We start from the raw sequence: 23,739 nt of genomic DNA, 5'->3' as shown, positions 1-23,739 counted from the left end.
ATGATCTAACTGTAAATAACACAGTATCTTTATCTGGTCTCATCTCAGCATGGACAAAGCAGCTGAACTCACATGGCAGCTGGAGGATGCACCTTACAAAGCAGGACAGCAAGAGCAAAGCCCTGATGATGGAGACACGGCAGAGGAGCAGGAGAAGACTGCACACAGCAAGGACAAGCTGCCCCAGAGCCATACCCTCCAGTGGGAGACTCTAGGCAAACAATTTGTAGAGTATGAGCAGGTGGCTCCATTTCTTGTCCCAGAGGATCAACAGAGAAGTCTGCTGGACTTTCTTCCCCTCTTCTTAAAGGTTTGTTCAAGGATGTTAATTTGAGTTTCTGTTGCCCTATCCATTCTGTGGTCACCCCAACTGCCAGTTAATTGAAGCAGGATCCCTTTGTCTAGGTGATGCTTTTACTCCATTCGGAGTAAAAGTACTCCTCCTTCCATCTACCTAACCTGCTGAGTTAGTATGAGAAAAGTGTATGAGGGAACACTGTTTTACTTTCCTGAGTGGCTAAATTCTATTCTTGAAGGCAAGGAATATGTTGATGAGACAGGCATCTTTCAAAGTGAAGAGATCACTTCATGTCTGTCTCACGTATTTTATTACTTAATGGGAGGCTGAGCACACTTTCAGTCTAGGAAAATGTGATTGTGGCATGCAACCAGTTAGGGGAAATGCAGGAATACAGTCTTAAGATGGAATTTGGGGGTTAATGACCATGCTGATGTCTAATTTTAGTGCTTGAGAGAGGATTTGTGTTAGGGACATGGAACGAGGAGAAGAAGATCATGCCATGGGTGAGGGACACAGCTGAGAACCAGAACATTTTAGTTAGCAGGCTGCCCTACCCCATTCCCTAGACCTTCCATCAGCCAACAGATTCTGAGATGGCCATGTTAAAAGGAGAAATTAGAAGAGCTCTGTAGTGAATGGGAGCCTTATGGGTTGGTTTTCTTTGCTAGAGTCTGTGAAATATACAGGACACTGTTTGAGTGGACCATACAGTGATAGAATGGCAGAGCATATACTGAGTAAAGCAGAAAGCTTGGCCTATATTTAAAAATACTGTGGTGATGTAGTAGTACAGAAGAATTGTTTTTCTGTTGAACTACATTGGGTATTTATGAGTATTAAATCTGCATTTTTACACTCTCTCACTATGTCTTTCAGAAAAAAACCAAAAGCATCTTTTTGGTGAAACCATATTTTAGTGATGGCATATTTCAATTGCCTGTACTTGTGATTTTTCAGTATTCTTGAGTGACCAAACTCAGATACATCTGTTCCCTGTCTAGCTGAGCTGGTTTTCTAAAAAGTAGCCAGTGTTTAGGTGAAGAAAAAAAAGTTAATGCATGGTCACTCTTTATATGGAAGTACTGTGAGACATAAAAGGTGATACTCTGGACTGACATTTTGAACGGAGTGTGTAGGAAATTCACTGCGTTCAGGGTTGTGAAATCTTTGGTGTCCATGACAGTAAAGCAGGAATAACTTCCAGATAGTCATAAACGTTTCACTCAACTGGATGGAGCATGAAACTTGTAAGTCCTGGTGCACGGTGAAATCCCTGTAGATGATGGTGTCAGTGAACAGCACTGAAACAGGGCACTCACTGGTGTCAGTCTGATTAAAACAATTGAGTTATGGGTAGGATCTGGCAGTGCCTATGGTGAAGAGTTTGCTGTGTTTGAGTACAAGCTTGCCCTGGTCCAAGGCAGTGCAGACAAAATGAGTGGAGGGGTCTCAAAAGGCAATGAGTGTATAGCCTGGAGTCTCAGAAGTGGCCTTCTTAATAAATCTAAATGATCCTACAGAGACTTTATGACTATTGAACAAATTTCACTTTTCACCACTTCCTCTCAACTTCTGGATTTGTTTGCATAGAAGAGTGCCCCTTCTGAACCAAAGGCTATAGTTGAACAGAAGAGCTGTTCTGCATATGAGCCTGTCACTGGTAATTAATCTCTCTCTCTGCCTATAACACTACATGTGCCGGGGCAGGCTTTGCTGTCTTGGGAGCTCACCACTGCTTTATCAGGTCACAAAATTTCTGTCTTTGCAAAGGGGCAGTGTTCCTTTCTCAGCCTTCAAAGAATGCTCTTCAAAGTCAGATCAGGACTGATAATCTGACAGTTTTCTGTAGAGGAGCACCTTCCCTTTCCATAAGTCTGCTTTTAAAATGGCATGCTGCAAATTTCCCTGTTTTTTTTGAGGCAGCACACTAACAACCTTTGTGCTTGGAGCAGCAGTCATCTATTTTATTTTTTTTCTGTACTGTTTTCAGACCTCCTGTCTTCCTTCTTCTTGAAGGTCCATGGAAAACACACATCCTTTATCTTTTGAGGGTATTAATTCATCCCAATGAAGACAGGCTTTGCTGTGGAAGATAGTCTCTCCAAACTGCTCCCTCCCTGTCTTGTAAGCAAAAGGCTTTTTGTGGAATTCTTCTGCTGAGCTTTTCCTGCCTCAAACTTAAAATGAAATTGAAATTCCAAGATCTCCAAGTTTCTGAGTTGTCTTGCAGCTTTAGTTTTTGAATACCACATAATGAACATGAAGTAAGCAAGTCTTGGTGTGATAAGATTACATACAACATATTTACATTTGCTGATCATTAACTATGAATAACAAGGATGCCTTTCACGTGGCGGCAATTTTCAAAGGACTGAGAGAGTTGTTTCTGAACAAAGGTGATAAAAGTTATAAAATCTAGAAGTCTTAGGAATTCGAAATTGGACGGCAAAGAAGGAAATTGCTTATTTATCATGACACATGAGAAATAAAATTTAGTACCAGTGCGTCAAAGGACAATTGTTCTCAGGAGGCAAGGTGAGTATTGCTGAGGGGCTGGCAATGTTGTACATATGCATACCCATTGCATGTCTCCTTTCTGGAGGGCTGAACTTCACACGCTTTAGGGTTATAGAAACTGATTTCCTGAGCTGCAGTAAGGCTTGCAAAAAGGGGATTTAAAATTCTTAAAGGAAATTTTGACTACAGAATATATTCAGAATGGAGATATGAATTTTTCATTAGCTTAACACTTGATTTTATGCCCCGAGAGAGAGATTCTTCCCCCCACTTTTGTTAGATGTACTAGTGGAGCTTTGCAGGGCTTTGCAGGCATTTAAGTTTAGAAGTGTGACTAGAGCATTTTAGCCTTACATCATTGATTTAAGAGATCTATAGCTCTTACTCAGTTGGCTGGAGAGAGGGGGCACTAACTAGGAGACACCTCGGATATGGGGGCTTATTACTCATTGATACTCCTTGACATAGAAAGAAAAGGTGTAGGAGGAAAATGTTAACCATCTGCTTGTGATTCAGGCCTAGGGAGTCATTTTAATGTGCCTTCTGTGTCTTCCTTCTCAGTGCCTCAGAAAGTATCAGAACGTTCTATTGCATGGCTGGCTTTTGAACTAACATCTCTCCATGAACTATGGAGTAGGAAGGACAGATGGTAAAAGCAGACACGGGGAACTTGTGACAGAATCTTAAACATGTAGAAACAGACTTAAGAGGAAGAAAGAAAATCATATTACGTTGATACCATATTATTCGAGTTTCGCCTGAAGGCAGACATCCTGGAATGGAGTCAGGTTAATATGCTTCCAGATACAGATCTTCTATAGGCTCGAACATGAATATGGAAATAATTAGGTCTGTTCTTAAAGGGCAGTGTATTCTAAAGATTGATGTCTGACCCATGGAACAATCACCAATAAAATTAAATCAGAACATTAGTGGCCTCGTTTGTAGGGAGAAGGACTGGTAGCATTGCTATGAACATTTGATTACTGCTCTCTGCTGTGTATGGTCTCAAATCCTAAAATTTATCCTACTCTTTCTGTTAGCAGAAGAGTAGGTATAACAAGACCTTTCTGAAGGGCTGTGGATGTTCCTCTTTGAGGAAGAGGGGCAGGGATTTATCACTGTTTTTTTTCTGAGAAAGGGTGTCGCTTAATGACAAGCATTGTATATCCTGAAGTGGCTGTAGGTTTCTTGTCATTGTGTTTGCCCAGCTTGCTTCTGTTCTTTATATATCTTCCCTCCCTTCTGCATCAAAAGTGGAGGAATTGATGGATCTTACTCACAACTGAGTTTCTCTGCAAATAACTTATGGTCAAAATCTGAAAAACTAGTTTGTTTTTAATATGATTGATTGATTGATTGATTGATTGATTGATTGAAAATTATTGATAGGCACACTGTGCAATTGCATTTCACTGTTGTAGCACAGAAAGAAAAGTTGGGTGCGTTTTACTGTGTTGGCTGCAGTAAAAAGGAAATAAAAAGTGGGTGCTTGCCTGATTACTGACAGACAACTGGCACTACATGGGGAAAAAATAGCTTGTCCACAAGCTGCCATCCATGATGAAATAACAAGGAGTTGAAAGCGTGGTAGGGAAGGAAATATTTGTAGATCTTCTTTTACAAAGAGTTGCACTTATTTCTTGGCAAACAATATTATATTTGCTCCAAACTATTTTAGGAAAATGTCATTATTTTTTTTACCTTCCTTTTATAATCTGAGCTTACAGTGTGATTTTTCAGAGCTTCTAGAAGGAGACTTTTGTAAAGAAATTTTCAAGGTTGCTGGGGACAGAGGTGTCTCAGGCTGGTTTTTAGAGGTGAATGCTGAACTGTTGCTAATACATTAATGTATATAGCATTAGATGCTCTGTATAAAAGTAATGGTACCTGCTTGTTGGGGGCCAGTTGAATGTGATAGTATTAGTCTGCTGGAATTTTTTTTTTATTGCTCTTGAATTTTTTTTCCCCAAAGGCAGAGTTACATTTAAGAGGGGATCTGTTTGCCAAACTCTGAGAATTAACAAGTCTTGCTGTTATCTAGTAAGCTTTGCATTTAATTACTTGTCCGTTCTTGAACAAGTAAATAATAAATTTATTTATAAAATGTTTATAAATTTGTCTATAAATTTGTTTTTCTTCAGGGTGTTTATGTTGTATTTTGAAAGGGACTAGCACAATTTTTGATACAAAGGATTAGTGACAGAGAGTATGACAAATATTTACATTGTTTTGATTGTACTCAATGCAGAAAATACTGTAAAAGCTCTCTAGTAGGTGTGTTATGTGATTCAAAGGGTTGACTTCTGTATCTGTAGTGTTATACTCTTTCCTGTCTGGAAGAGGCTGCTTAATGGACTATACTGGATGGAAAGGGAATTTTGCAGGGGATTGTTAGCTTTATCGTTCTTTCTTTATATTTATTAGTATTTGTCAGTCTACCAAAGACATGATATGTCAGAAAGACTTAACAGTTATGCTTGGATTTCAGGCCTGGGAACAGTCTGCTGGAGTTGTCGTATTCCCCAACATTCAGCTGTTAGCCAGTGAGGTTTCCAAGCTTCTGACCAAAGAAATTAAGAGGACCCTCAATGGCAAACCTGCAGGTAAGGATCCCATACCATATCCACTGGATCCACTTGTTCTGTGCTGTCTTTCAGCTGTCCTCTGTGCTGGAAATAAAGAGGGAATAGGAAAATGCTGTGTATCAAGCCAGATATTTCAGTAGGTGTGAGCTGGCGCTCGTTTTAGGTGATTGCACTGAAGACCTGGCCTTGCTGATCTTGGGTTTGGAACTTCTGTAGCTGGAAATGTATAATGTATAATGCAACTTCTGTAGCTGGAAATGTATAATGTATAATGCATTAAGAGTTAAAGAGTAGGTTACACACTATTCTGAGGAGCTTTCTTTAATGAGAAAAATACTGCCAGCCACACATGGCTTTCCTGGTGGCTGTTGTACATTCTTTGCACTGTCAGCTGACAGGCTTCGTGAACTGAGCTGGTATTCCCAGTGAAATTTCTCAGTTTGAGACATAGTTTACATGAACTGACCTGAGCCTGATGCTGGATCAAAATAATTTTATGTCTTTCTGTTCATTCAGTGGACTGCTGCTACTGTAATTTTGTTAAATTTGTCAGATCTGTTAAGAATCTGCATCAACACAGCATTTTCATCTTCGATTTATGTTTTTGTGGTAACAGAAGAAGCTCGTCTGGCTTTGGAGCAATTCCTGCTACAGAAAGTGGAAGCAGAAGATGGCCATTTGCTGCTGAAATCAGTGTATCTGCTCTCACAGACTGACTTGGTAAGAGAAATTACTACAGAGGACTTTTTTCTTTTTATTTCAGAGGAACTGTGTAGCCACCCCAACAGTGGGACACCTAAGTCTCAGTGTTTGCATTATCCCCAATACTTGGAGCTTCAGTATGCCCAGAGTGTACAATCAGAGGACACATCACCAGGTCTATAGGTCAGGCTTTTCTGAAAGAGAGAAGTAAGCACTATGTGCTTTCAGATACCCTTTTTGTTTTGATGATCAGACAGCTATTTCTCCTAGTGTTCCTCTGCTTTTTCTTCTCCCCCCCCCCCCTTGTGTATTACTGCTCTTCAGCCTTTCTTTATCACTCCAATTTACATATCAAAAAGGTAACTAGTAGGGACCTGTATGCCTGGTAATGCAGTGGTTGAATTTTCCATCCTGATAGACTCTTGCTTTGAAGTATTTCACAAATTCTACATTTACAGCCATCTTGAATGCGGACTGGCATCAGCAGTACAGCCTGCTGATGGGCATCAGTGATGTGTTTATCCACGACATTTAGTTGAGTCTTATTCAAACACACAAAAATAAAATTTTTCTGTCAGATTCTAGGGGACATGTTCTGTGTCAAAAGGACCTCCATAAAATTATATATAGTTAGTTACAGCAGTTTCTGATGAGCTTTGTGTTTTTCACAGATTTAAGACACTGCTATTTTTTGTAGCACACACACTCACAAAACTTCATATCACAAACCTCATTCTTCTGTTTAATTTGCTTCTGGTTTTTGCTCTGATTACTGTATGCCAAGCACACACACTGGGACTTCTCTGGAAGTTGTACACAGCCATGGTGAAAACAAGAATAAGTGTTGAGAAACACTATGAAGAAACTGTCTCTTGCATTTATGAATCCTATAATTAGAAGTGTGTGTGCAGTTAAAAAAAGCAAAGGCATTATAGCTAAATTGCTGTCATGCTGAGTCAAGGAGGGAATGAAGAATTCATGCTTTTAACATACCAGGCCTCTGTAGCTGCAGGGTGTCCTGGAAACTAATGGTAAAGGGGGCACTGTCTGTCCCTGGCCTTGCTGCTGGTTCAGCTGATAGTTTTCAGGTTGTGTGCTTTATTGACTGTAGGTCTCTATATGCAGGACATAGAATCTCTGTCAAGGCTGTAGTGGGAAGTCCTGGGAACATCTATGGCAACACATGGTTAGTGTATTTACTTCTGCCAAATGGATTTGTACAGCCATGCTGTATGATAGCCAGTCTTGTGTGCCCTGGAGTACTCATAAGGATAAAATGCTCAAGTAGCTCTTTCATCTGCCATGATTACTCTCAGTGTGTAGAAGCACAAGAAAACTGTGGTCAGCTTCTGGAGGGGACTGATCTTTATTTTGCTTACTTAGAGAACTTTGTGGAACATCATTGGATCTGGACTTCCAGCTGCTCTGATGCAGTGCCTGTACCTTTTCTTCACTTTTCCTCTGAAGAAAACCAGTGATGATGGAGAGACAAGTGAGGATGACACCCAAACTCAGGAAATGCTTGTTGAGGTGAGATGTGCCTCTGGGATTTCATTTGTCCTGGACACTCAGATACACTTAGGCTCTTAGCTGGTGATTGATTCAAACTGCCACAAAAAGAAGCAATTTTGTACTGAAAACTGTTGAACAAGCATCAGGAGCAGTATAAAACAATCTGAGATGATGCCACTATATCTCTTATTTTTTTTATTTAACAAAACAATGTGACTTTAAGTGGGAAAAAATCCATTAAGAATATCCTAGTGGTAGTTTTATTTGTTCATTTCACTGCTGCTACTTTCTCCTGACATTATTATCAAACTTATAATTCCTTCTGCCAATGGGTTTTTCTTCATCTCCTGGATATTTGCAGAGGTTTTATTGTAGCTGATGTTTGTTTGCTTTTCAGATAATGCTTAAAATGTACAAAGAGGAACAAGGTGTAGAGGAACTTCTGGCAGCTGATAAGCTTCAGTCATTAATTATAGCAACTGCTTCTCTCTGGGACCAGTGCAGTCAGTCGTGGAAAGTACCTACAGGCCGTGTTCTGAGAACAATTTCAAAGGCTCAGACCAAAACCAGCATCATGTACCTACAAGGTTTGGTTTAGTAATTTGGCTACTCCTTTCCTCATAGTTCCGCTGAGAATGAATTCTCAAAAGGATTCTCCCCAGGATGGATTTTTACCTCTACATCATCTGATAGTCAGTCAACTGCAGAGAATGGGCTCTTGACTTTGTAGACAGGAGCTTTATTAGCTCTGATAGCCATCTGGAAACTGAAGAGTTTTTTACACAAAAAATAAAATTACAGGCAAGAGACAATCCCACTTGATCACACTGATGTAGGCAAGAGCAAGATGTAATATGCTTTTCCTTAAGTTATGTGACTCAGTCTGTGAGCCTAAGGCTCATGAACACTAAATACAGGGCTGGAGGCACTGCCAGAGAAATAGTGTCTTTTGGGACAACATCATAATTGGATGAGTTTCATCCTCATTTCTTCCTAGGCTTTATTAATATAAGGAATTTTTTTTTGTCGTTTATTTGTTTATTGTTATTGAGAAGTGCAAAGGCCACAAGTCTCAATTTCTTGGAGGGGAAAAAAAATAGTTTTATAACGCAAACCTTACTGTCAGTATTCCTTGTCATGGAATAACTGCATATAGGTATTTTTATTTTTTAAACTAAAAATTTGGCTTCCTCGGTGACATTGAAAGACCTGTTTAGACATTTTGAAGCTGTCCTGGAAGGACTGGGTGTCAGATTAGACAAGAAAACTAGGCATCACTCCTCAGAGCAAAATGTGTGTACCCCATTACATATGCCTCATTGAGTAAAGAATTAATCTGTGAACTCTGACTTAGTAAAAGAGAGTTAAATTTGTTAGTCTCTGCTTACCTTGTACTCAGACAGCTGGAATCACTGTATATGAATTTTGGTGAGTGGATGGGATGGAAGTTTTGTACTCCTGAGACTAAATCAGCTTCTGTGGGTTAAGCAAAGAAATGCATGCATACTGTAAAGCCATCAGTGTTCTTCATGTAGCTTCTGAAATGAGTGTGATATTCATATCTCTTCTTATCTGTTCTGTCAGAAAAAGACTTAATTGACTACTGTTTTACTGAGAAATAACTTTTCAAACTTGTTTTATTTTTGTTAGTAGCTTTGAACTTGTTTGACTGACAGTTCTTAAATACCTGCTATATGTTTTTTTTCCACAGCTGTGGACTGCATTAAAATAGCTGTTCAGAATCTCTTTAAACTGGCTGATACTCTACCTGCTTCTGATGTGTGTGAAGCTGCTAGTATTGTCTTGTGCTTTGTGAAAGATTCTTATCCCGTATCATCAGCTTTATTAACAGAATTTGAAAGTAATGATGGCTACCAACTCCTGCTAAAAATTTTACTCAGGTAAGCAGAGAGGTTTTTAGTAGGCTTCTACAGGATGGTAAAACTTCATTTTCAGAATGCATGGGGGTCTCTTTGAAAATATGAATCAAAAAAGTAATCCTGTGTGAATGCAAAGCCAGTAATAGCGACCTTGACATTGAGTCTGTCATTGCTGTTTCAGGAAGGGAAGCAGTACATAACTTCTTCTACTGAAACCATAACAGAAGGAGAACAGTATAGGAGAAGTTAGTCTGCAGTGGGATAGGGACTTTCTGAACACAAGACAAAGGTTCTTCAACAGTTAATATTACAGGGGATGCAGGTCAGAGACATTCGTCTCAGTTAAGGTGAACTCTTGATCCAGAAATGCAGTCAGCTAGGGAGGGAAACACCATCTCCTTGCTGTGCAGAAAACAAGCAAGCAAAGCCCACCCAAACTTAGATCTGAAAAGTTTCTGTTCTTCAGAACCAAGATGAGAATGAACATATCAGGAAAAAATCCTTGCTAGTTATCCTAATCAAAAGTACAAAGCAGAATCTGTTGCTCTCCTTGTCAGCTTGTGTTGTCTAAGCAGGCTCTGAGTTTGCTGTGTCAAAACAGTACATTATACACTTCCCCAGAGACACTGAGGGGCTTTGTTCTGCTTTTTGTAATATCATTTGAAGAGTATTTCCAGATCTTTTTGTTTCCATTCTGGCTTTGCCTACTCTTGTACTACTTCTATGCTTGTGAGAGTTCTGGTCCCTGAACAAAGACTGGGGTGGGAAGGGGGGTTTTGAATTTGAATCTAGAGGATTATAATTTGAATCATGAACTCAAAGGCATTTGTGAGTGAGTATGATTTCTCAAGATTTTTGAATGGCACAAAATTATTAACTTCTTTACAGACAACCAGAGATTGTCTAGCTTTCTCTTATAAATAAGCTGTGTTGAAATGCATATTTCTGGTTAAATTCTAACCACATAAGGGGAGAAACACGGGATCTTTTTCAACAAGGGCTATGAATCCCCTCCATCCTTTGTAACTGATGTAACTAGGCTGGGGAGACAGAAATAGCATTCAGGTGCTCAGGGCTTCAGATTAGTCTCCGTTCCCAGCATATACTGCCATAAAGGGATAGACGGAGAGCTTCTTTCCACAGTGTTTTGTGTGACCAGGTTTCCTGTTCTCTGATGTTTAGAATTTTTTTAAGGTAAAAATAATCTTGCTCATAGTATTCTTTCAAAGAGAACATTTGCTCTCTTTTTCTTTTTTCTTGTTTAGATGAAACCAGAACATTTTGTTTTGTTTTCTTCTAAGATTTTTCTAGCTTCTAGTATCAGTGTGTTGCTCTGCCACTAACCCATGCCCAAATGCTGCAGTTTTCCTTAAGAACTGACCCCTCTAAGCAGTACAGAAGAGGATGACACGATAAGCAGGTCTCTGTCCTTTGATACTCTCACTTCAGTCTATGAACTATGGCAAATCTGGGGTTACAATTCAGACTATTTCCTTACATAGGAGAGACATGCCATCTTTATGTCTGATTCACAAAGCTCAGGAAAAATACCACCTTTTTCTTCCTCAGGCCTGAGATTTTTCTGTTATTGATCTCAGTTAGCAAGTTCCTTATCTTGCCAACCATATACCCACCTCTTAATATGAAGTGTCTGTTCTAATTTTTTGAACCCTGACAAAATTTAAATTTTTACTCCCCCAGCCAGACATTTTTTTTTTTAGAGAATTACTTTTTTTAAAGGACACATAACTGGACTAAATTCCAACACTTATCTTCCTTTTCTTCGGAAGACTCTTACAGTGTCACTTCAGTTTCTTTCAGTCTGTAAGTTTTGTTCTGCTTCAGAACTCTACCATGGTGTGGAGTTACTGTATGTAGCTCCTATGTTCTCAGTACCCAATGATATATCCAAAATATTTGTATTATAAAGGTATCAACATATGACTGTCCCAAATTTTGTTCCTAGATGTGAGGGGTTGCATCAAAATGAAGGAGACCCTTATTTGGATGAGATCGTGGACATGCTGACTTGCCTTACAACTTGTGGAAAAACTGAACTGAAAGTTTCTGGCAATATTGTACACCCACAATTACCACACTTTGATTTGGAATGGACACGGTCTTCTGGTACAGTACATATATATATATGTATGTATGTATGTATGCATGTATGTATACAAACATGTGGCTATGTAGGCAGGTCGTAGAAAGATGAAGCTCCATTCATTTTCTGTCTGGATTTGGAGGAAGGAGTATGAGATGGCACCTTCTGATTTATGTGTTTAATTTGCAGGAGTCTGAATGCTCCCTAACATCAAACTGAAATGACCGTGCCATCTGTAGGGTCTGATCCAAGGTCAAGAATACACCTCCCAGTCACATCCCTTGTGTCTTTTATTCTTATTTCCACTTTCAGGCATGAGTTAATATTACAGTTATGGTGATTGCATACTTAACTAGCACTCCTGTAAAAATGATCTCACCTGGTTTTATCCCACAGGAATGACAGTGAAAAACCTCCAGGCTTTTCAGGTGTTGCAGTCCATTTTCCAGAAAAGTAATGATCAGCACCTGTGTGGAAGAATCTTGGCAGCAATTGGTACCATATGGGCTTGGGACAGAGTGAACTTCTTTCTTCTGGAATGGACACTGCAACCTATCAACCAATTTACTGACATAATCCATTTCAAACCATACCCAGTCCAAGTCCAGTTCTTCAGACTGGTGGAGTCCATAGTCCTAGACCTGTCCTATGTCCCGCATGAAATTTTGAAGAAGGTTCAGTATTTGATAAAGGAAAACATAGTACCATTCTGCACCTTAACAGCTCTCCAGTGTCTTCTCAGCATGACCCAGAAGGACCTGTTATTCAGCGATATATTCCGTGACTCTGGGCTCTTAGGCCTGCTGCTGGCACTTTTGAGGAAGCAAGCCAAGATCCTGAGGAAGTCAGGTACAATATAATGCCACTCACAATGTCTTGTATTACTAAGGCAGATCAATAGGAATGAATAATCTCTTTCTACAGTAAATTTATGTATTTTATACACTGAGTAGCTAGATGATGTCTGCAAGCCAACTGGCCTAAATTTTTGACACATTAAGCTGGGTCCTCTCTGAAATCTTTGCTGTTTGTTGTTCTGTTCACTAGTCTAAACAGTTCTGGGTTATTCTTCACTAGTGTATGATGAATTATTCTGGACAGTGCCCTTCAGCCACATTTTTAAACAGGTCTTAATCTGGGGTTCTCCAGGATGCCATCTTGAGACTGGGGCAAGAAAGAGTGTTCCACAAAGCTTAGTTCCTCTGAAAATAACATTTTAATCCTCAGTACTAATGACAGGAAGAAGTTTATTGAATTTTGGCCAGATGTTACCCACAATTACTACCACCCCTTGTGACAGAGTTATATCCTAGCATGAAAACAGGAAGGTAATAGTCCTAGTGTGGTAACTGTGGAGTACAGCTGACTTAGGAGACAGACTCATGTATTTAAAAGTTTATAACTACTATTTTAAAGAAAGAAAAATTCATTATAGTATTTTCTCTACTATATTAATTGGGAAATGCCTTTAAACTTCAGTGCAAAAGTAATTTAGTAAAGGAGGAGGGACCCAAAGTACTAGGCAAAACTTCTGATGCAGCAAGAATAATTGAATTATTTATACACATTTATTCCAAGCAACAGGAGGGTTATGAATATCAACAGAAGTTTTGGAGTGCAGACGTCCATCACCTGCAAGGACACTTAGGTTTGCATTCTTGATATCAGAGAACTAGGTACAAGAGTTTATAAGGTGCAAAAGGATTGCCAGGATTAATACCAAAGTTCTTGAAAACTTACCTTCTGGTTATGAGCTGGTGCATAGGGGCCTTCTTCTGTCTTGCATTACATTTCACCACTTTAGATAGCTTGGTGATGTAAATGTTACAGAATGAATGATGGAATGACTATGTAATTTGTAAATTTAAACACAGGGAAGAGGGACAGGTGAGAAGACATTATCACTACTCCCCTCTCTTTGTTTCCAGAAATTTAGCCTAGACTTTGCTGGAGAACTGGTTTAATGTGCTTTAGCTACAGTTATCCATGTCTTATATATTGTATTATGACTTTTAATATACTGACAGCTGGAACTGATCTACCTGGTCTGGAAGAAGGCACTGAGAAGGAATTAAATGCTGTGATGCTGAAGATGGTGGCTGCCCTTACAGCGAGGTCCGTGAGGAACACAGGTAAGAAAATACAGCTGACTGCATTACCATTATGATATTTAGTGGTAAGTGGCCATGCTCTGAAGGAGTGCCAATAAATTTTCTTACTTTTGTGCTTCAGTCAAAAGCAGAGGACAGAAGCTAGAAGCGTAGGGATAACAGGAAGAAACATGACAAAGGTATTCTTCTCATCCTGGATACTGAACTTTATCCCAGTAGTCAGCTTTTTTCTTTATCAATGTGGATCCTCCTGAAGTGGTTAAATAGAATACACAAACTTAGCTTGTGGAAAACAAGAGTGTGTATGTGACTCTTGTGTATTGTTTGTTCATCCAGATTTTCTTCCATTGTATCTATTACTTGAAATCTTGATTGGATCATATGCATGCTGAGTGACACTCCTACATTAGTGTTGGCATACCTAAGAGGTCTATGTATAGGGAATCTTGTGGAACATAGTAATACAGAAATGAACTCTACTGAATACAGGAATCCACTCAATTCATTCTGGAATCCAAGAATCATCAGGTTTGCAGCATCTTACGCAGGGTAAATATATTGTCAGAAACCATCACAAAGTTCCCTTCCTAAGTTAAAGAGATGATTAAGCTGAAAACTAATAAGGTGTCTTTTTTCTTTTCACTCAGTATTGTATTGGGAAGCTGTCATCTCTGACAATTGGAAACCATAGTCATCCAGTCATTTTATCCCTAGTTGTTCTTGTGCCACTCAGTTGTGTCATCTTTAGCTTAACCGGCTGCTCCTCTTACCTGTCCTGCTGTATTTGTAGAAATGTGGCACTCACACCAACACTGAAAATCTGCCTGTAAAAACTACAAGCAAAGGATAATTTAAGTAACAAATGATACCATATTTTCCCCTAGTTGTTCTGAAGGACTATGGAATGGTGCCATATATCAAGATATTTTTGGATGATGAGTGCTACAGGAGTGCTACTCTCAGTATCTTGGAGCAGCTATCAGTCATCAATTATGAAGAATATATGAGCATTATTATTGGGGCCCTCTGTTCTTCTACTCAAGGGGAACTGTCACTGAAACTAGATCTGCTGAAGGTAATTAATGTGGCTCTCACTTGGGCATTGTTTTCTTGGAAACTTCTTGGCTTTGTGGCAAATTGTTTTTCATGTCACCACAGTCTTTTTATCAAGGTGGTAAATGCAGAATAAAAAAAGAGCCATGGGGCAGATCTTGACTGTGGTAAATCAGGCACTTTGATTTTTAGGAATGCATGTATGGTCAACACCTTCACTCAGTATCAGATTATGAAGTATTTTGAGGACTTAAATAGGAATGCAGAAGGGAGAAATGGAAATGCCAAAGGCACAATTGTATGAGCAATTCTATGTAATGTGACAGAGAAAGGAGAAACAAATGTGAATGAAAGTGCAGATGTGGAGAGAAGATGTGAGATGTAAAGGAGTAAGATTGGAAGGGACAGGGTAGGCATGATATGAACAGCTTGATTCTGATAAGTTTCCAAGGCTGAAAGTTTGCTGTCCTTAATTTTGTCATCTCTTACATACACCAGTGTTGTGGGAAAAGAGATGAGGCGATGGAAAGGAGGAGTTTTATGAATATTTGGAGAAAGAAATTAGAACTATTCATAGCCTCCATTATGTTTACAGAGGGTCTGATCTGTAAGCAATGAAACGGGGGAAGGAATCACTGTACTTTATTTTGTTTTAGGTCATAGGCATCAAATTGAAAAACAGCAGTGTTAAAAGCACTGATTTTAAAGTTTCATTCTACCTTCTCTGCCAAGTGTGAATGGAATTCACCTTTCAGCACAATATAACAATTTCTTCTGTGATGAAAAAAAATGTTACTTTAAAAAAAAAAAGAAAAAGGTTATAGCTTTGATTTGAAACAGTAAACTTTAACGATATCTGTGGAAAAGTTGAGTATGGTGTCCAAACTAATATGAAAATAAATGCAGCTTCAGTGTCTAATTTTGACAAATGATAACTGTATTAAAGCATAATGTAAGCAAATGAATTTATTATCTTTATCCATTGGGACTGTGATTGTGTTACACACAAATTCAGATTGATTTGCTAATGTATATTTAGCTGTTAAAGCCTGAGCCCAAATGCAATTAGCACTGCCGTATTCCAGCGTGGCACGTGGACAATTATGAAGAATAACAAATAATGGAATGTGTGAAATAAATTCTGTTAACAGTAACTGAGTTAGGGGGTTTCCAGCAGACATCAGTTTTATAGATTCAAGACAGAGGAATACTAACTCATAGGTGATTAAATTCTAACTGAGTTAGAGCTGGAGGAAATGTGTTTACTGCTGACCTTCTCTGAAATGTGTTAAAGCCATCCTGATAACTTCAACTCTAAGTTATTAAATTTACTCCCTGTTCAAAAGTCTCTGCCTGGTTTGATACATTATCATACAAAATTGAATGACAGTAATGGAGTTCTCCCTCCCCTTTCAGTTCTGGCAGCCCTTTCCCACAGTCCTAGGTCCTGTTACAGGCAAATATATTTCTTTTAGAAACTGTTCCTCTTCAGAAGGCTGTGAAGTGAAGTTCTTTCATCAGATATCTCTTGGGAAAGAGTAAAGTTAACCCTTTCCAATGTGAAAAACTATGAATTCAAATGTGAAAAGACCCTGGTGCCTGTAGGAACATCATATTTACAAAACGAACTGTGCAACATTCCAAAAACTTGGGATGGATTACATTCAAATATACTAGTCTGTTTCCTTGCAAGCTCTTTTTTCTCACTAATTTTACTTCCACAGCTCTTAATAACTTGTCTAGATTTGTTTTAAAATGGCGAGCCCATAACATTCAAAATTGACAGGTGGCATAAGCTGGTTTTTTATGCATGTGTAATACTGGTAAGTGGCATTCATTTTTATGGCTTTTTTTCCCTCCAAAATGTTGTGCAAACTTTAAAAATACCTCAGCTGAGAAAGATATTATTATTGCCTTCCTTAATGAGGAGAGCCTGCTCCTTGCAGTATTCTTTCTGCCTTCATGAGTCACTGCTTTTTTGGAAAGGGCCTCCCCAGTCATATGAGCAAAAGTTGTGTGGCTTCTCATGCGTATTCAGGGCTGCAGGAAGACTCACTTAAGGAGAGCTGCACCTTCTTGTTGGTTTCTATATGAAGGTATTTACAATTGAATCTCTACTTTCATTTATTTAAGGCAAAGGCAGGTTTCTTGAGAGAGTCTGAGAAGACTGATAAAAGAATAGCCAAAGATATGAAACCACCTCTGGCCAAACTGACTAGGATATGTAATGCGGAAAATTTGATTTCTTTGCTCGTTCTTGTGAGCACTATTCCCTACCGGTCAGGCTGACTCCACAGGTTGCTCCTCAGGGTGCATTCAAGTCTTGGTTGTATGACTCATTGGGTATACGGGGGAAGGGGGGAAGAGAAAAGTTGTGCAATGATGACCTTTATTTTGATCAACTTTTTTTAATTTTGTATTTCAAAGAGTGAAATTTCAATGAAAGAATTCTGATACAAACTTGGAATTTTAAAATATTCTAAAGCTTCTTTGTTCCTTGATTTAAGTGCTCCTTTCTTCTCAATGTTTGTAGTCACTCTTGAGGATACTGGAGAGTCTCAAGAGCCATTCAGCTTTCAGAACCTGCAGTGGATTCAATGCGCTCCTGTCCCTCCTCTCAGATATGGAAGGTGCACTGCAGGACCCTCCATCTGGGCTGTGGGCAGCATTTGGACAGAATTGCATATTGGAGCTTGTTTTCTACACACTTCAGGTGGTAACAGCTGCCCTGCACCTAGACCCTGTCAACAGCAATTTCTTCCAGAGGAGTGGTCTCTTTGAAAAGATGGCAGAGGATCTCGGATCACTTGGATGCTTCTGGACACAAGGGGAATGGCAAGGGGAATGGCAAATTCCTCTGAGCCTTGAGAAGAAAAGGACGTTTGCAGAATTTTTGGATGCAGCTTTCTGTTCTTCAGAACCTTTCCCAATGTGGCTAAAGAACTGCATATGGATACTGAATTTTCTTGATCTCATGATAAAAGGAACCCTCCATCAGGAGAGCTACTTCAAGGAGAGAAAGCCAGAGATGGGAGAAACATCAAGAGGTGATCAGGAGGGACCCCAAACCCAGGAAGACCATCCTGTTGCTTTCAAAATATCAGGCAACAAATTACCTGCCTCTGCCTATAGGCTATGGGGAAACCCTGAGAAGTAAGTTTTTATTTGCTGCAGAAAAGATAGTAGTAAGACTGGTATGTGCATTTTATGTGGTAGTAAACTGAGGTAAGGTGTGATATAACCTAAGAACAAACAAATCAGTGTCACAATCCTAACTCTCAGGCTTCCAGGCAGCAGAAAGGTACTTTTGGAAAAGTAACTGATGGTAAAAATTAGGGCATAAGGATTTAGTGGAGCAGCGGGACACAAAACCCAATAGTTGCAGAGTTTGTGCTGAAGGTTCTGACACCTGCAATATGGGAGCAGGAATGGACTAAGGACAGAATTGCTGGGACTTGCAACTTGTGCTTAGTCTCTGCTTGAGTCTGCCCCAACCAATTTTGACTTTTTCAATTATGTGGAAAGCTGCTTCTAGTCACCTGTTACATTAAAAATAGAAGTTATTTTAAGTTATTTTAAATGCTGCCCTATGCATATGTGTCCAAGCGCATGTGTGCAGACACGCTCTCATTCATTTATTCATGCTGAATTAGAGAAGATTGGAAAAGGAATAGTAATGCTGCCTCTCTCAATGAATGAAGGTTTATATAAAAATATATATCCTTCGTAGGAAGGAAAGACTATAGCAGAAATCAGCACAGCTGTCAGCTGTGAATCAGTTCTGAATAACTTGGATTTCGTAACTTGTGAGTTCTGTCCCTTCATTCAGCTGTAGCTTTATCTTGAATCTCTCAGTCCTTTTATCAAACACGTTTCTGGTTGGAGTTATGCTTAAAAAGATTAAGCTGATAAGTGTGGGATTCCTTCAGCCCTTATTGTAGTTTATTTCCCAGTCATCTTCTAGGTTTAAAGACCAAGACATTAGCTCTGCCACTTGCAGCAGCACTCACTGAAGTCAGCAGAGCTTTGGTTCCCCAAGTACTGGTCATGCTGAGTAAGCATTTCTGGTTATATTTACACTTGTTTGAAGCAACAAGACAAACGTACAGTAGCTTTCTTTGTTCCTTGTGCAGCGGATTTTGAAGTAGTCATGGAGATGTTTGCTCCCTATTACCACTCTTAATTACACTGTAAGCTTCTGGTTAGATACTCAGTGCTGGGGAGAGGAGTTGGTAGTTCTGGAGGAATGAATGCTCTTTTCAAAGTAGATCTTCGTAGCCCAGTTTGGGAGAACATGGGTTAATGTGTAGAGAGTATACAGACGGTGGTAGTTGTGTTGCTTAAATGTGTATATAAGAGAGGATATGGGAGAAAGAGTAGATCAGTGGCAATGCTGGGAAAGGTATGGCTCTGTCTTCCAATTGTCTTTCTCAAGTCATTAGATCTGAAATGTAAAGCAAGGCTTCCTATGTCCTTGTGTTGTTTTGCCTGCTGAGCTGCAAGGCTGTGAAATAACTCAGTAGCATTCATGGAGAAATTAATCCTGTAAATTGGGATCCATTCCATTCACAGTGTCTTTTTCAGGACCTTTTGGCTTTGGTTCTGGGATATGAAGACACAAGAGGGAGCCAAATTAGCCAGAGGTACCTGGAGACTGTCCATGACAAATGTATGCAAACGCAGAAGAGGAACATGTACTGGAAAGCTGTCAATCATCAGGCCACATAGCCTGGATACTTTTCCAGCAGTAAATTTTATGAAAATAAAAATAAGAAATCAAGTTCCCATAGTTTCTGCAAGCCTGTAGTTCCCCTGATGCAGCTTCCTCTCAGCTGTACTCCAAACTCACACTTCCCCCTGAAGAAGGCTTCAGGCTGCAACTATGCAGCTTGAAAGGAGGAACTTGAGTGCAGTCAGTGTAGGTGGCCTGTGATGTCCCATCCTACAACCTATATTTAACATCCCAAAGTTAGTATTTTAGTGCTGGATAATATTCTAGCCCCTTACACTGTCCTGTGGTCAGTGATGCTGCAAGCTGCTGGGCCACAGGGGAATTGACCCTGTCATTCCCATCTCAAAAACAGCCCTCTGTGTTCCTACTCCTGCAGTAATGTTTGAAACACCTTCTGTGACAGATTGGTTTCTGGTTTTCCTTTTGCTCCTGGTGATTTGACACAGCTTGCTGCAAGCTGTGTTAACTGAGGCTGATCTCTCTTTGGGAGGGAAGCCCTTCTTTGTGCCCACCTGAGCAGAATGGCTGCTGCAGCTGCTGTTACTACAGACTCACTGTGCTAATGGCTCTCCAGGTTCTTTGTGACGTCTCATTTTGTCTCCAAACCCTCTTATTTATCTTATTTTTAAGTAGCAGCCAGTGCAGAGCAGATTTGCGATTCATACCATGATACTGGTGACACAGATGGAGTGGAATCATGGGGCTGACTGGATAGCCCTGGGGCAGGAGTGTGAGAGATGGGATATTTGCAGGAGCAAGCTGATATGGCAAGACAGCTTTTGTACTAAGACAGGCCATAAAATGAGGACCTCTGAGGAAAACCACACAGAAGGCTTATATAATATTCTTAGAGACCATTCACCAGCTTTGCTGCCCTTTTCTGGACACACTTCAGCACCTCAATGTCTTTCTTGTAGTGAGGGGCCCAGAATTGCACACAGCACTCGACGTTTGGCTGCACCAGTACCATGTACAGGGGGACAATCACTGCCCCTGGTCCTGTTGGCCGTGCTGTTTTTGATACAGGCCAGGATGTCAATGGCCCTCTTGGCCACCTGGGCACACTGCTGGCCCATGTTTAGCAGGATGTTGACCAGCACCCCAAGGTTGTTTCCAAACCAGGAAGCTTTCCAACCACAATCCCAACCCTATTGATTTTAGTGAGCCTGGATTTTTCTCTTTAACAATGATTAGGGGTTTTGGGTTGAGATGGGAGGAGAGCATATTTTCAGAGCATACTTTTTTATTGTTTGATATTTAAAAGATCACCCACATTCATGTCAAGTACAGATGTATGTATCCACACTGGAGCCACTACTGCAGCAACACATTACACCAGATCTGATTTTGATTCATTGTACAGAAAATATTGCAAATGAGCAATTTATTTGAAAATATCTTTCTTGAGGGTGCAGTAAAAATTATTTGTCACTGTGTGGCAGTGTACTACACATTACTCGTTGCTCTAATGTATCAGATAAGCCTTTTTTTGGAAGTACTAATAAACATGTTTAATTGCAGCCTTTTTACCCTTCTTTAGATCCCTGGTAAATCTCTTCTTTTTTTACATGCTCACTCTTTTACTTGTTTTATACAGTCCATCAAGCATGTTGTGCATTAAATACAGCAGTTAGATGTTGCCTTTGCTTTTCTTGTGAGTTCTATTTGGGAAGGATGTTTCTGACAGTGCACATCACAACTCCAGTTCAGAGGTGCACCCAGAAATGCTGATGATACTCTGAACAGGATGAACCTGCAGTGCCTGCACTGGAGCTTCTGCTATGCTGTGGGTTCATCTTTGAGATACATCTAACGCTTGCATCATGGTATAAGGAGATCTTCTCTGTGGTGTCTCTGATGCCTCAGTTTCTTCCTGTGCCTGAACATACAAAGGTGATAAATGGCAAAAATGAAAACTTGTGGGGAAGTACAGATATTCAACTTTGTTTTACTAATTTGGGCAGATTCTGATGTTGAAAGGGGAGGCTAGCATACTGATTTCACCAAGACTGTCTCATCTTTGCTTGTTTCTGTTATGTTTTGAAGTACTGATATATCAGTGATTCCTATGGTTGTCTCTTTTTTTGTACTGTGAGTACCTTCAAAGGCATAGTTTGTATAAAGAGGCAGCTGCACATGCGCAGGAATGTGCAGGTCCCTCAGATTTGAGCTCATGAGCAGGTAATGTCCTGTCATTTTTACTCTAAGGAAGCTTCCAGCTCATCCAGGTCCTCTGTGTTGTTTGCTTAGTTTCAAATGCTGAGCCTGGTTACTGCTAGGAGGATTTAATGCTGTACTCTGCTGGAACATTGTTGGACCCTCTTTGCTACTGTTAATGATCATTATGATGATGTGTCTTTTTACTGCAGCTTGGAAATGAGAGACTGCACCATTGTACATCCAGGTGCTGTCTGTGTCATGGTGAGGTTGCTGCCAAAGCTGTACAAAGAAGGACACGCTCAGGTGAGTCTGAACATATCAAAGTGACATCTAAACAGTATCTTCTACTTTTCTGTAGCTTTATTTCCAGTTGCTTACTCTTTGTAAATGTGGTGGTACTAACATTTACCTAGAACACTGCCAGGAGGAGCAGCACAAATTTCACTGAGTCAACAGATTAAGAACGACAAAGGCTCTTGGCTATCAGTTTGACTAAGTGTTTCTATACCTGTCTGAGGCCGTACATGGATTTTGGTCCCAGAATACTTACTGTAAAGGCACAGTGTAGAAATCCCTTGAAAATTGTTTAAAGTATTGCTAGTGGACCTAGCAACCAGAACAGTCTGGCTCCTCAGACTTACTGGTCCATAAACTTTCAATGCAGCTTAGAACCTATTTTGCTTTGTCAAACCTTCCATGCACACAACCACTCTGCATAGGCATATTTGCTATATTGTATCTGCTATTTGGTCTAAAATACTTGGATACAGTTAAAGTACATATGAAGGGATTGAAATAAAACCAGATTGTTCATCCAGAGCTATGGAAGGTGGGAGGGCAAGTTACTGCTGGCTCATCCCAACTTTGTTTAGTGGAACCAAGCCATCAGCTAGTGAAATTTTGTTAATTACAGTAATTAATTTCTGAAAATCAAGTAGAACAGTTAATTGGATGAGAGTGTCATCAAGAAGTCAGAGTTGGCTCTAGGACTTGAGCTCTGTAGGAGAGAAAGCCTCTCAGACCCTCAGTAGATGGCAGTGTTCTTAAAAATATGAAGGACTAGAGCACAAATTCCACAACTTCAGTTATGTATTTAAGTATGTTAATCTTTTGTTTCTTTCTTGCTCCTTTTTTCTTAGTCAACAATAAATTATTGCCGGTAGTGTTTATTTAGTATTGCTGTTGTGAATAGGATTATCTTATGTAAAATGGGACCACTGTTATGCAAGGTCCTGATTCAGACTCCAGCTTGGAGTTAACAAATGTCTTGATGAGTTTTTCACCAAATAACCCACAAAAAGGATAGAGGAAAAATAGAATTTTTATTTAAAAGTGGGTGAGAGAATGAATAGAATATTTCAGAGCTTGGGAAGCTCACTGATGCTGCCAGGTACAGACATGAAAGGCTGGACTTCAGTACCTTTAGTCATAACATATACCACTGCATGAACCCTTATGCAATGAGATGCTACTTGGAACACAGTAGCATCTGATGCAAAAGGTGGAACTCCATGGCTAGTGAAGGGGAGCTACTTGGTAGAAGGAAAATAACTGAAGGAATTACTCTTTGGATGGATATATTCTGTCCCAAACAGGGCACTACTCTGTTGGTTTTGGGGTTTTTTTAGCACAACAGTGTTTGGCAGTTATGTGAGAGATGAAATTACGTCTTTGTGAATGGAGCTTTTTACTGCAGACTTTCATGAAAAAATCTGAAGGGGCTTCTTGCTCTGAATTTGAGACTGAGTCAAATAGTAAGTTTTTTAGGAGCAATTTTGGAAAAGAGACAGTAACTCATCCCTTTACTGCCGTGATGGATATTTTAGGCCCAGGTATCCAAGAGTAATCTGGAAAAATCTTCAGAATCAGTTCAGGTCATGTGCAATTCCTTTGCTTTCACTGAATTGGCAATGAGAAAGCACTGCTTTTACAGAAACATTAATGGAACTCAATAAAATTAATGTACTTTGATTCTGACTCTCAGAGATAATATCCATTTCCTGCCAATTTTGCAACTTCTCAGTGACCTTTGTCAGACCCAAGCAGTGATAGGTTGAAGCACTCGAGGCTGTCAGTATA

General features: G+C 39.7%; 1 protein-coding gene across 1 annotated transcript in view; it reads left to right on the top strand.

Annotated features, from left to right (window-relative positions):
- LOC120322485 (WD repeat- and FYVE domain-containing protein 4-like) overlaps nucleotides 1–23,739 on the top strand; it is a 43,658-nt gene that overhangs the window by 286 nt on the left and 19,633 nt on the right. The window contains exons 2-13 of the mRNA XM_039377886.1: nucleotides 49–310; nucleotides 5,310–5,424; nucleotides 6,023–6,126; nucleotides 7,492–7,638; nucleotides 8,018–8,207; nucleotides 9,332–9,521; nucleotides 11,467–11,627; nucleotides 12,001–12,453; nucleotides 13,632–13,736; nucleotides 14,600–14,790; nucleotides 17,302–17,921; nucleotides 21,870–21,963. Of these exons, the coding sequence (XP_039233820.1) occupies nucleotides 49–310; nucleotides 5,310–5,424; nucleotides 6,023–6,126; nucleotides 7,492–7,638; nucleotides 8,018–8,207; nucleotides 9,332–9,521; nucleotides 11,467–11,627; nucleotides 12,001–12,453; nucleotides 13,632–13,736; nucleotides 14,600–14,790; nucleotides 17,302–17,921; nucleotides 21,870–21,963 (2,632 nt within the window). The remainder of the gene's footprint in view (nucleotides 1–48; nucleotides 311–5,309; nucleotides 5,425–6,022; nucleotides 6,127–7,491; nucleotides 7,639–8,017; nucleotides 8,208–9,331; nucleotides 9,522–11,466; nucleotides 11,628–12,000; nucleotides 12,454–13,631; nucleotides 13,737–14,599; nucleotides 14,791–17,301; nucleotides 17,922–21,869; nucleotides 21,964–23,739) is intronic.

The sequence above is a fragment of the Pipra filicauda genome, unplaced genomic scaffold (genome assembly GCF_003945595.2).
Source record: "Pipra filicauda isolate LSUMZ 115617 unplaced genomic scaffold, ASM394559v2 scaffold96_size2947999_pilon, whole genome shotgun sequence".
Taxonomy (NCBI): Eukaryota; Metazoa; Chordata; class Aves; order Passeriformes; family Pipridae; genus Pipra; species Pipra filicauda.
This window is presented reverse-complemented; position numbering and strand designations above follow the sequence as displayed.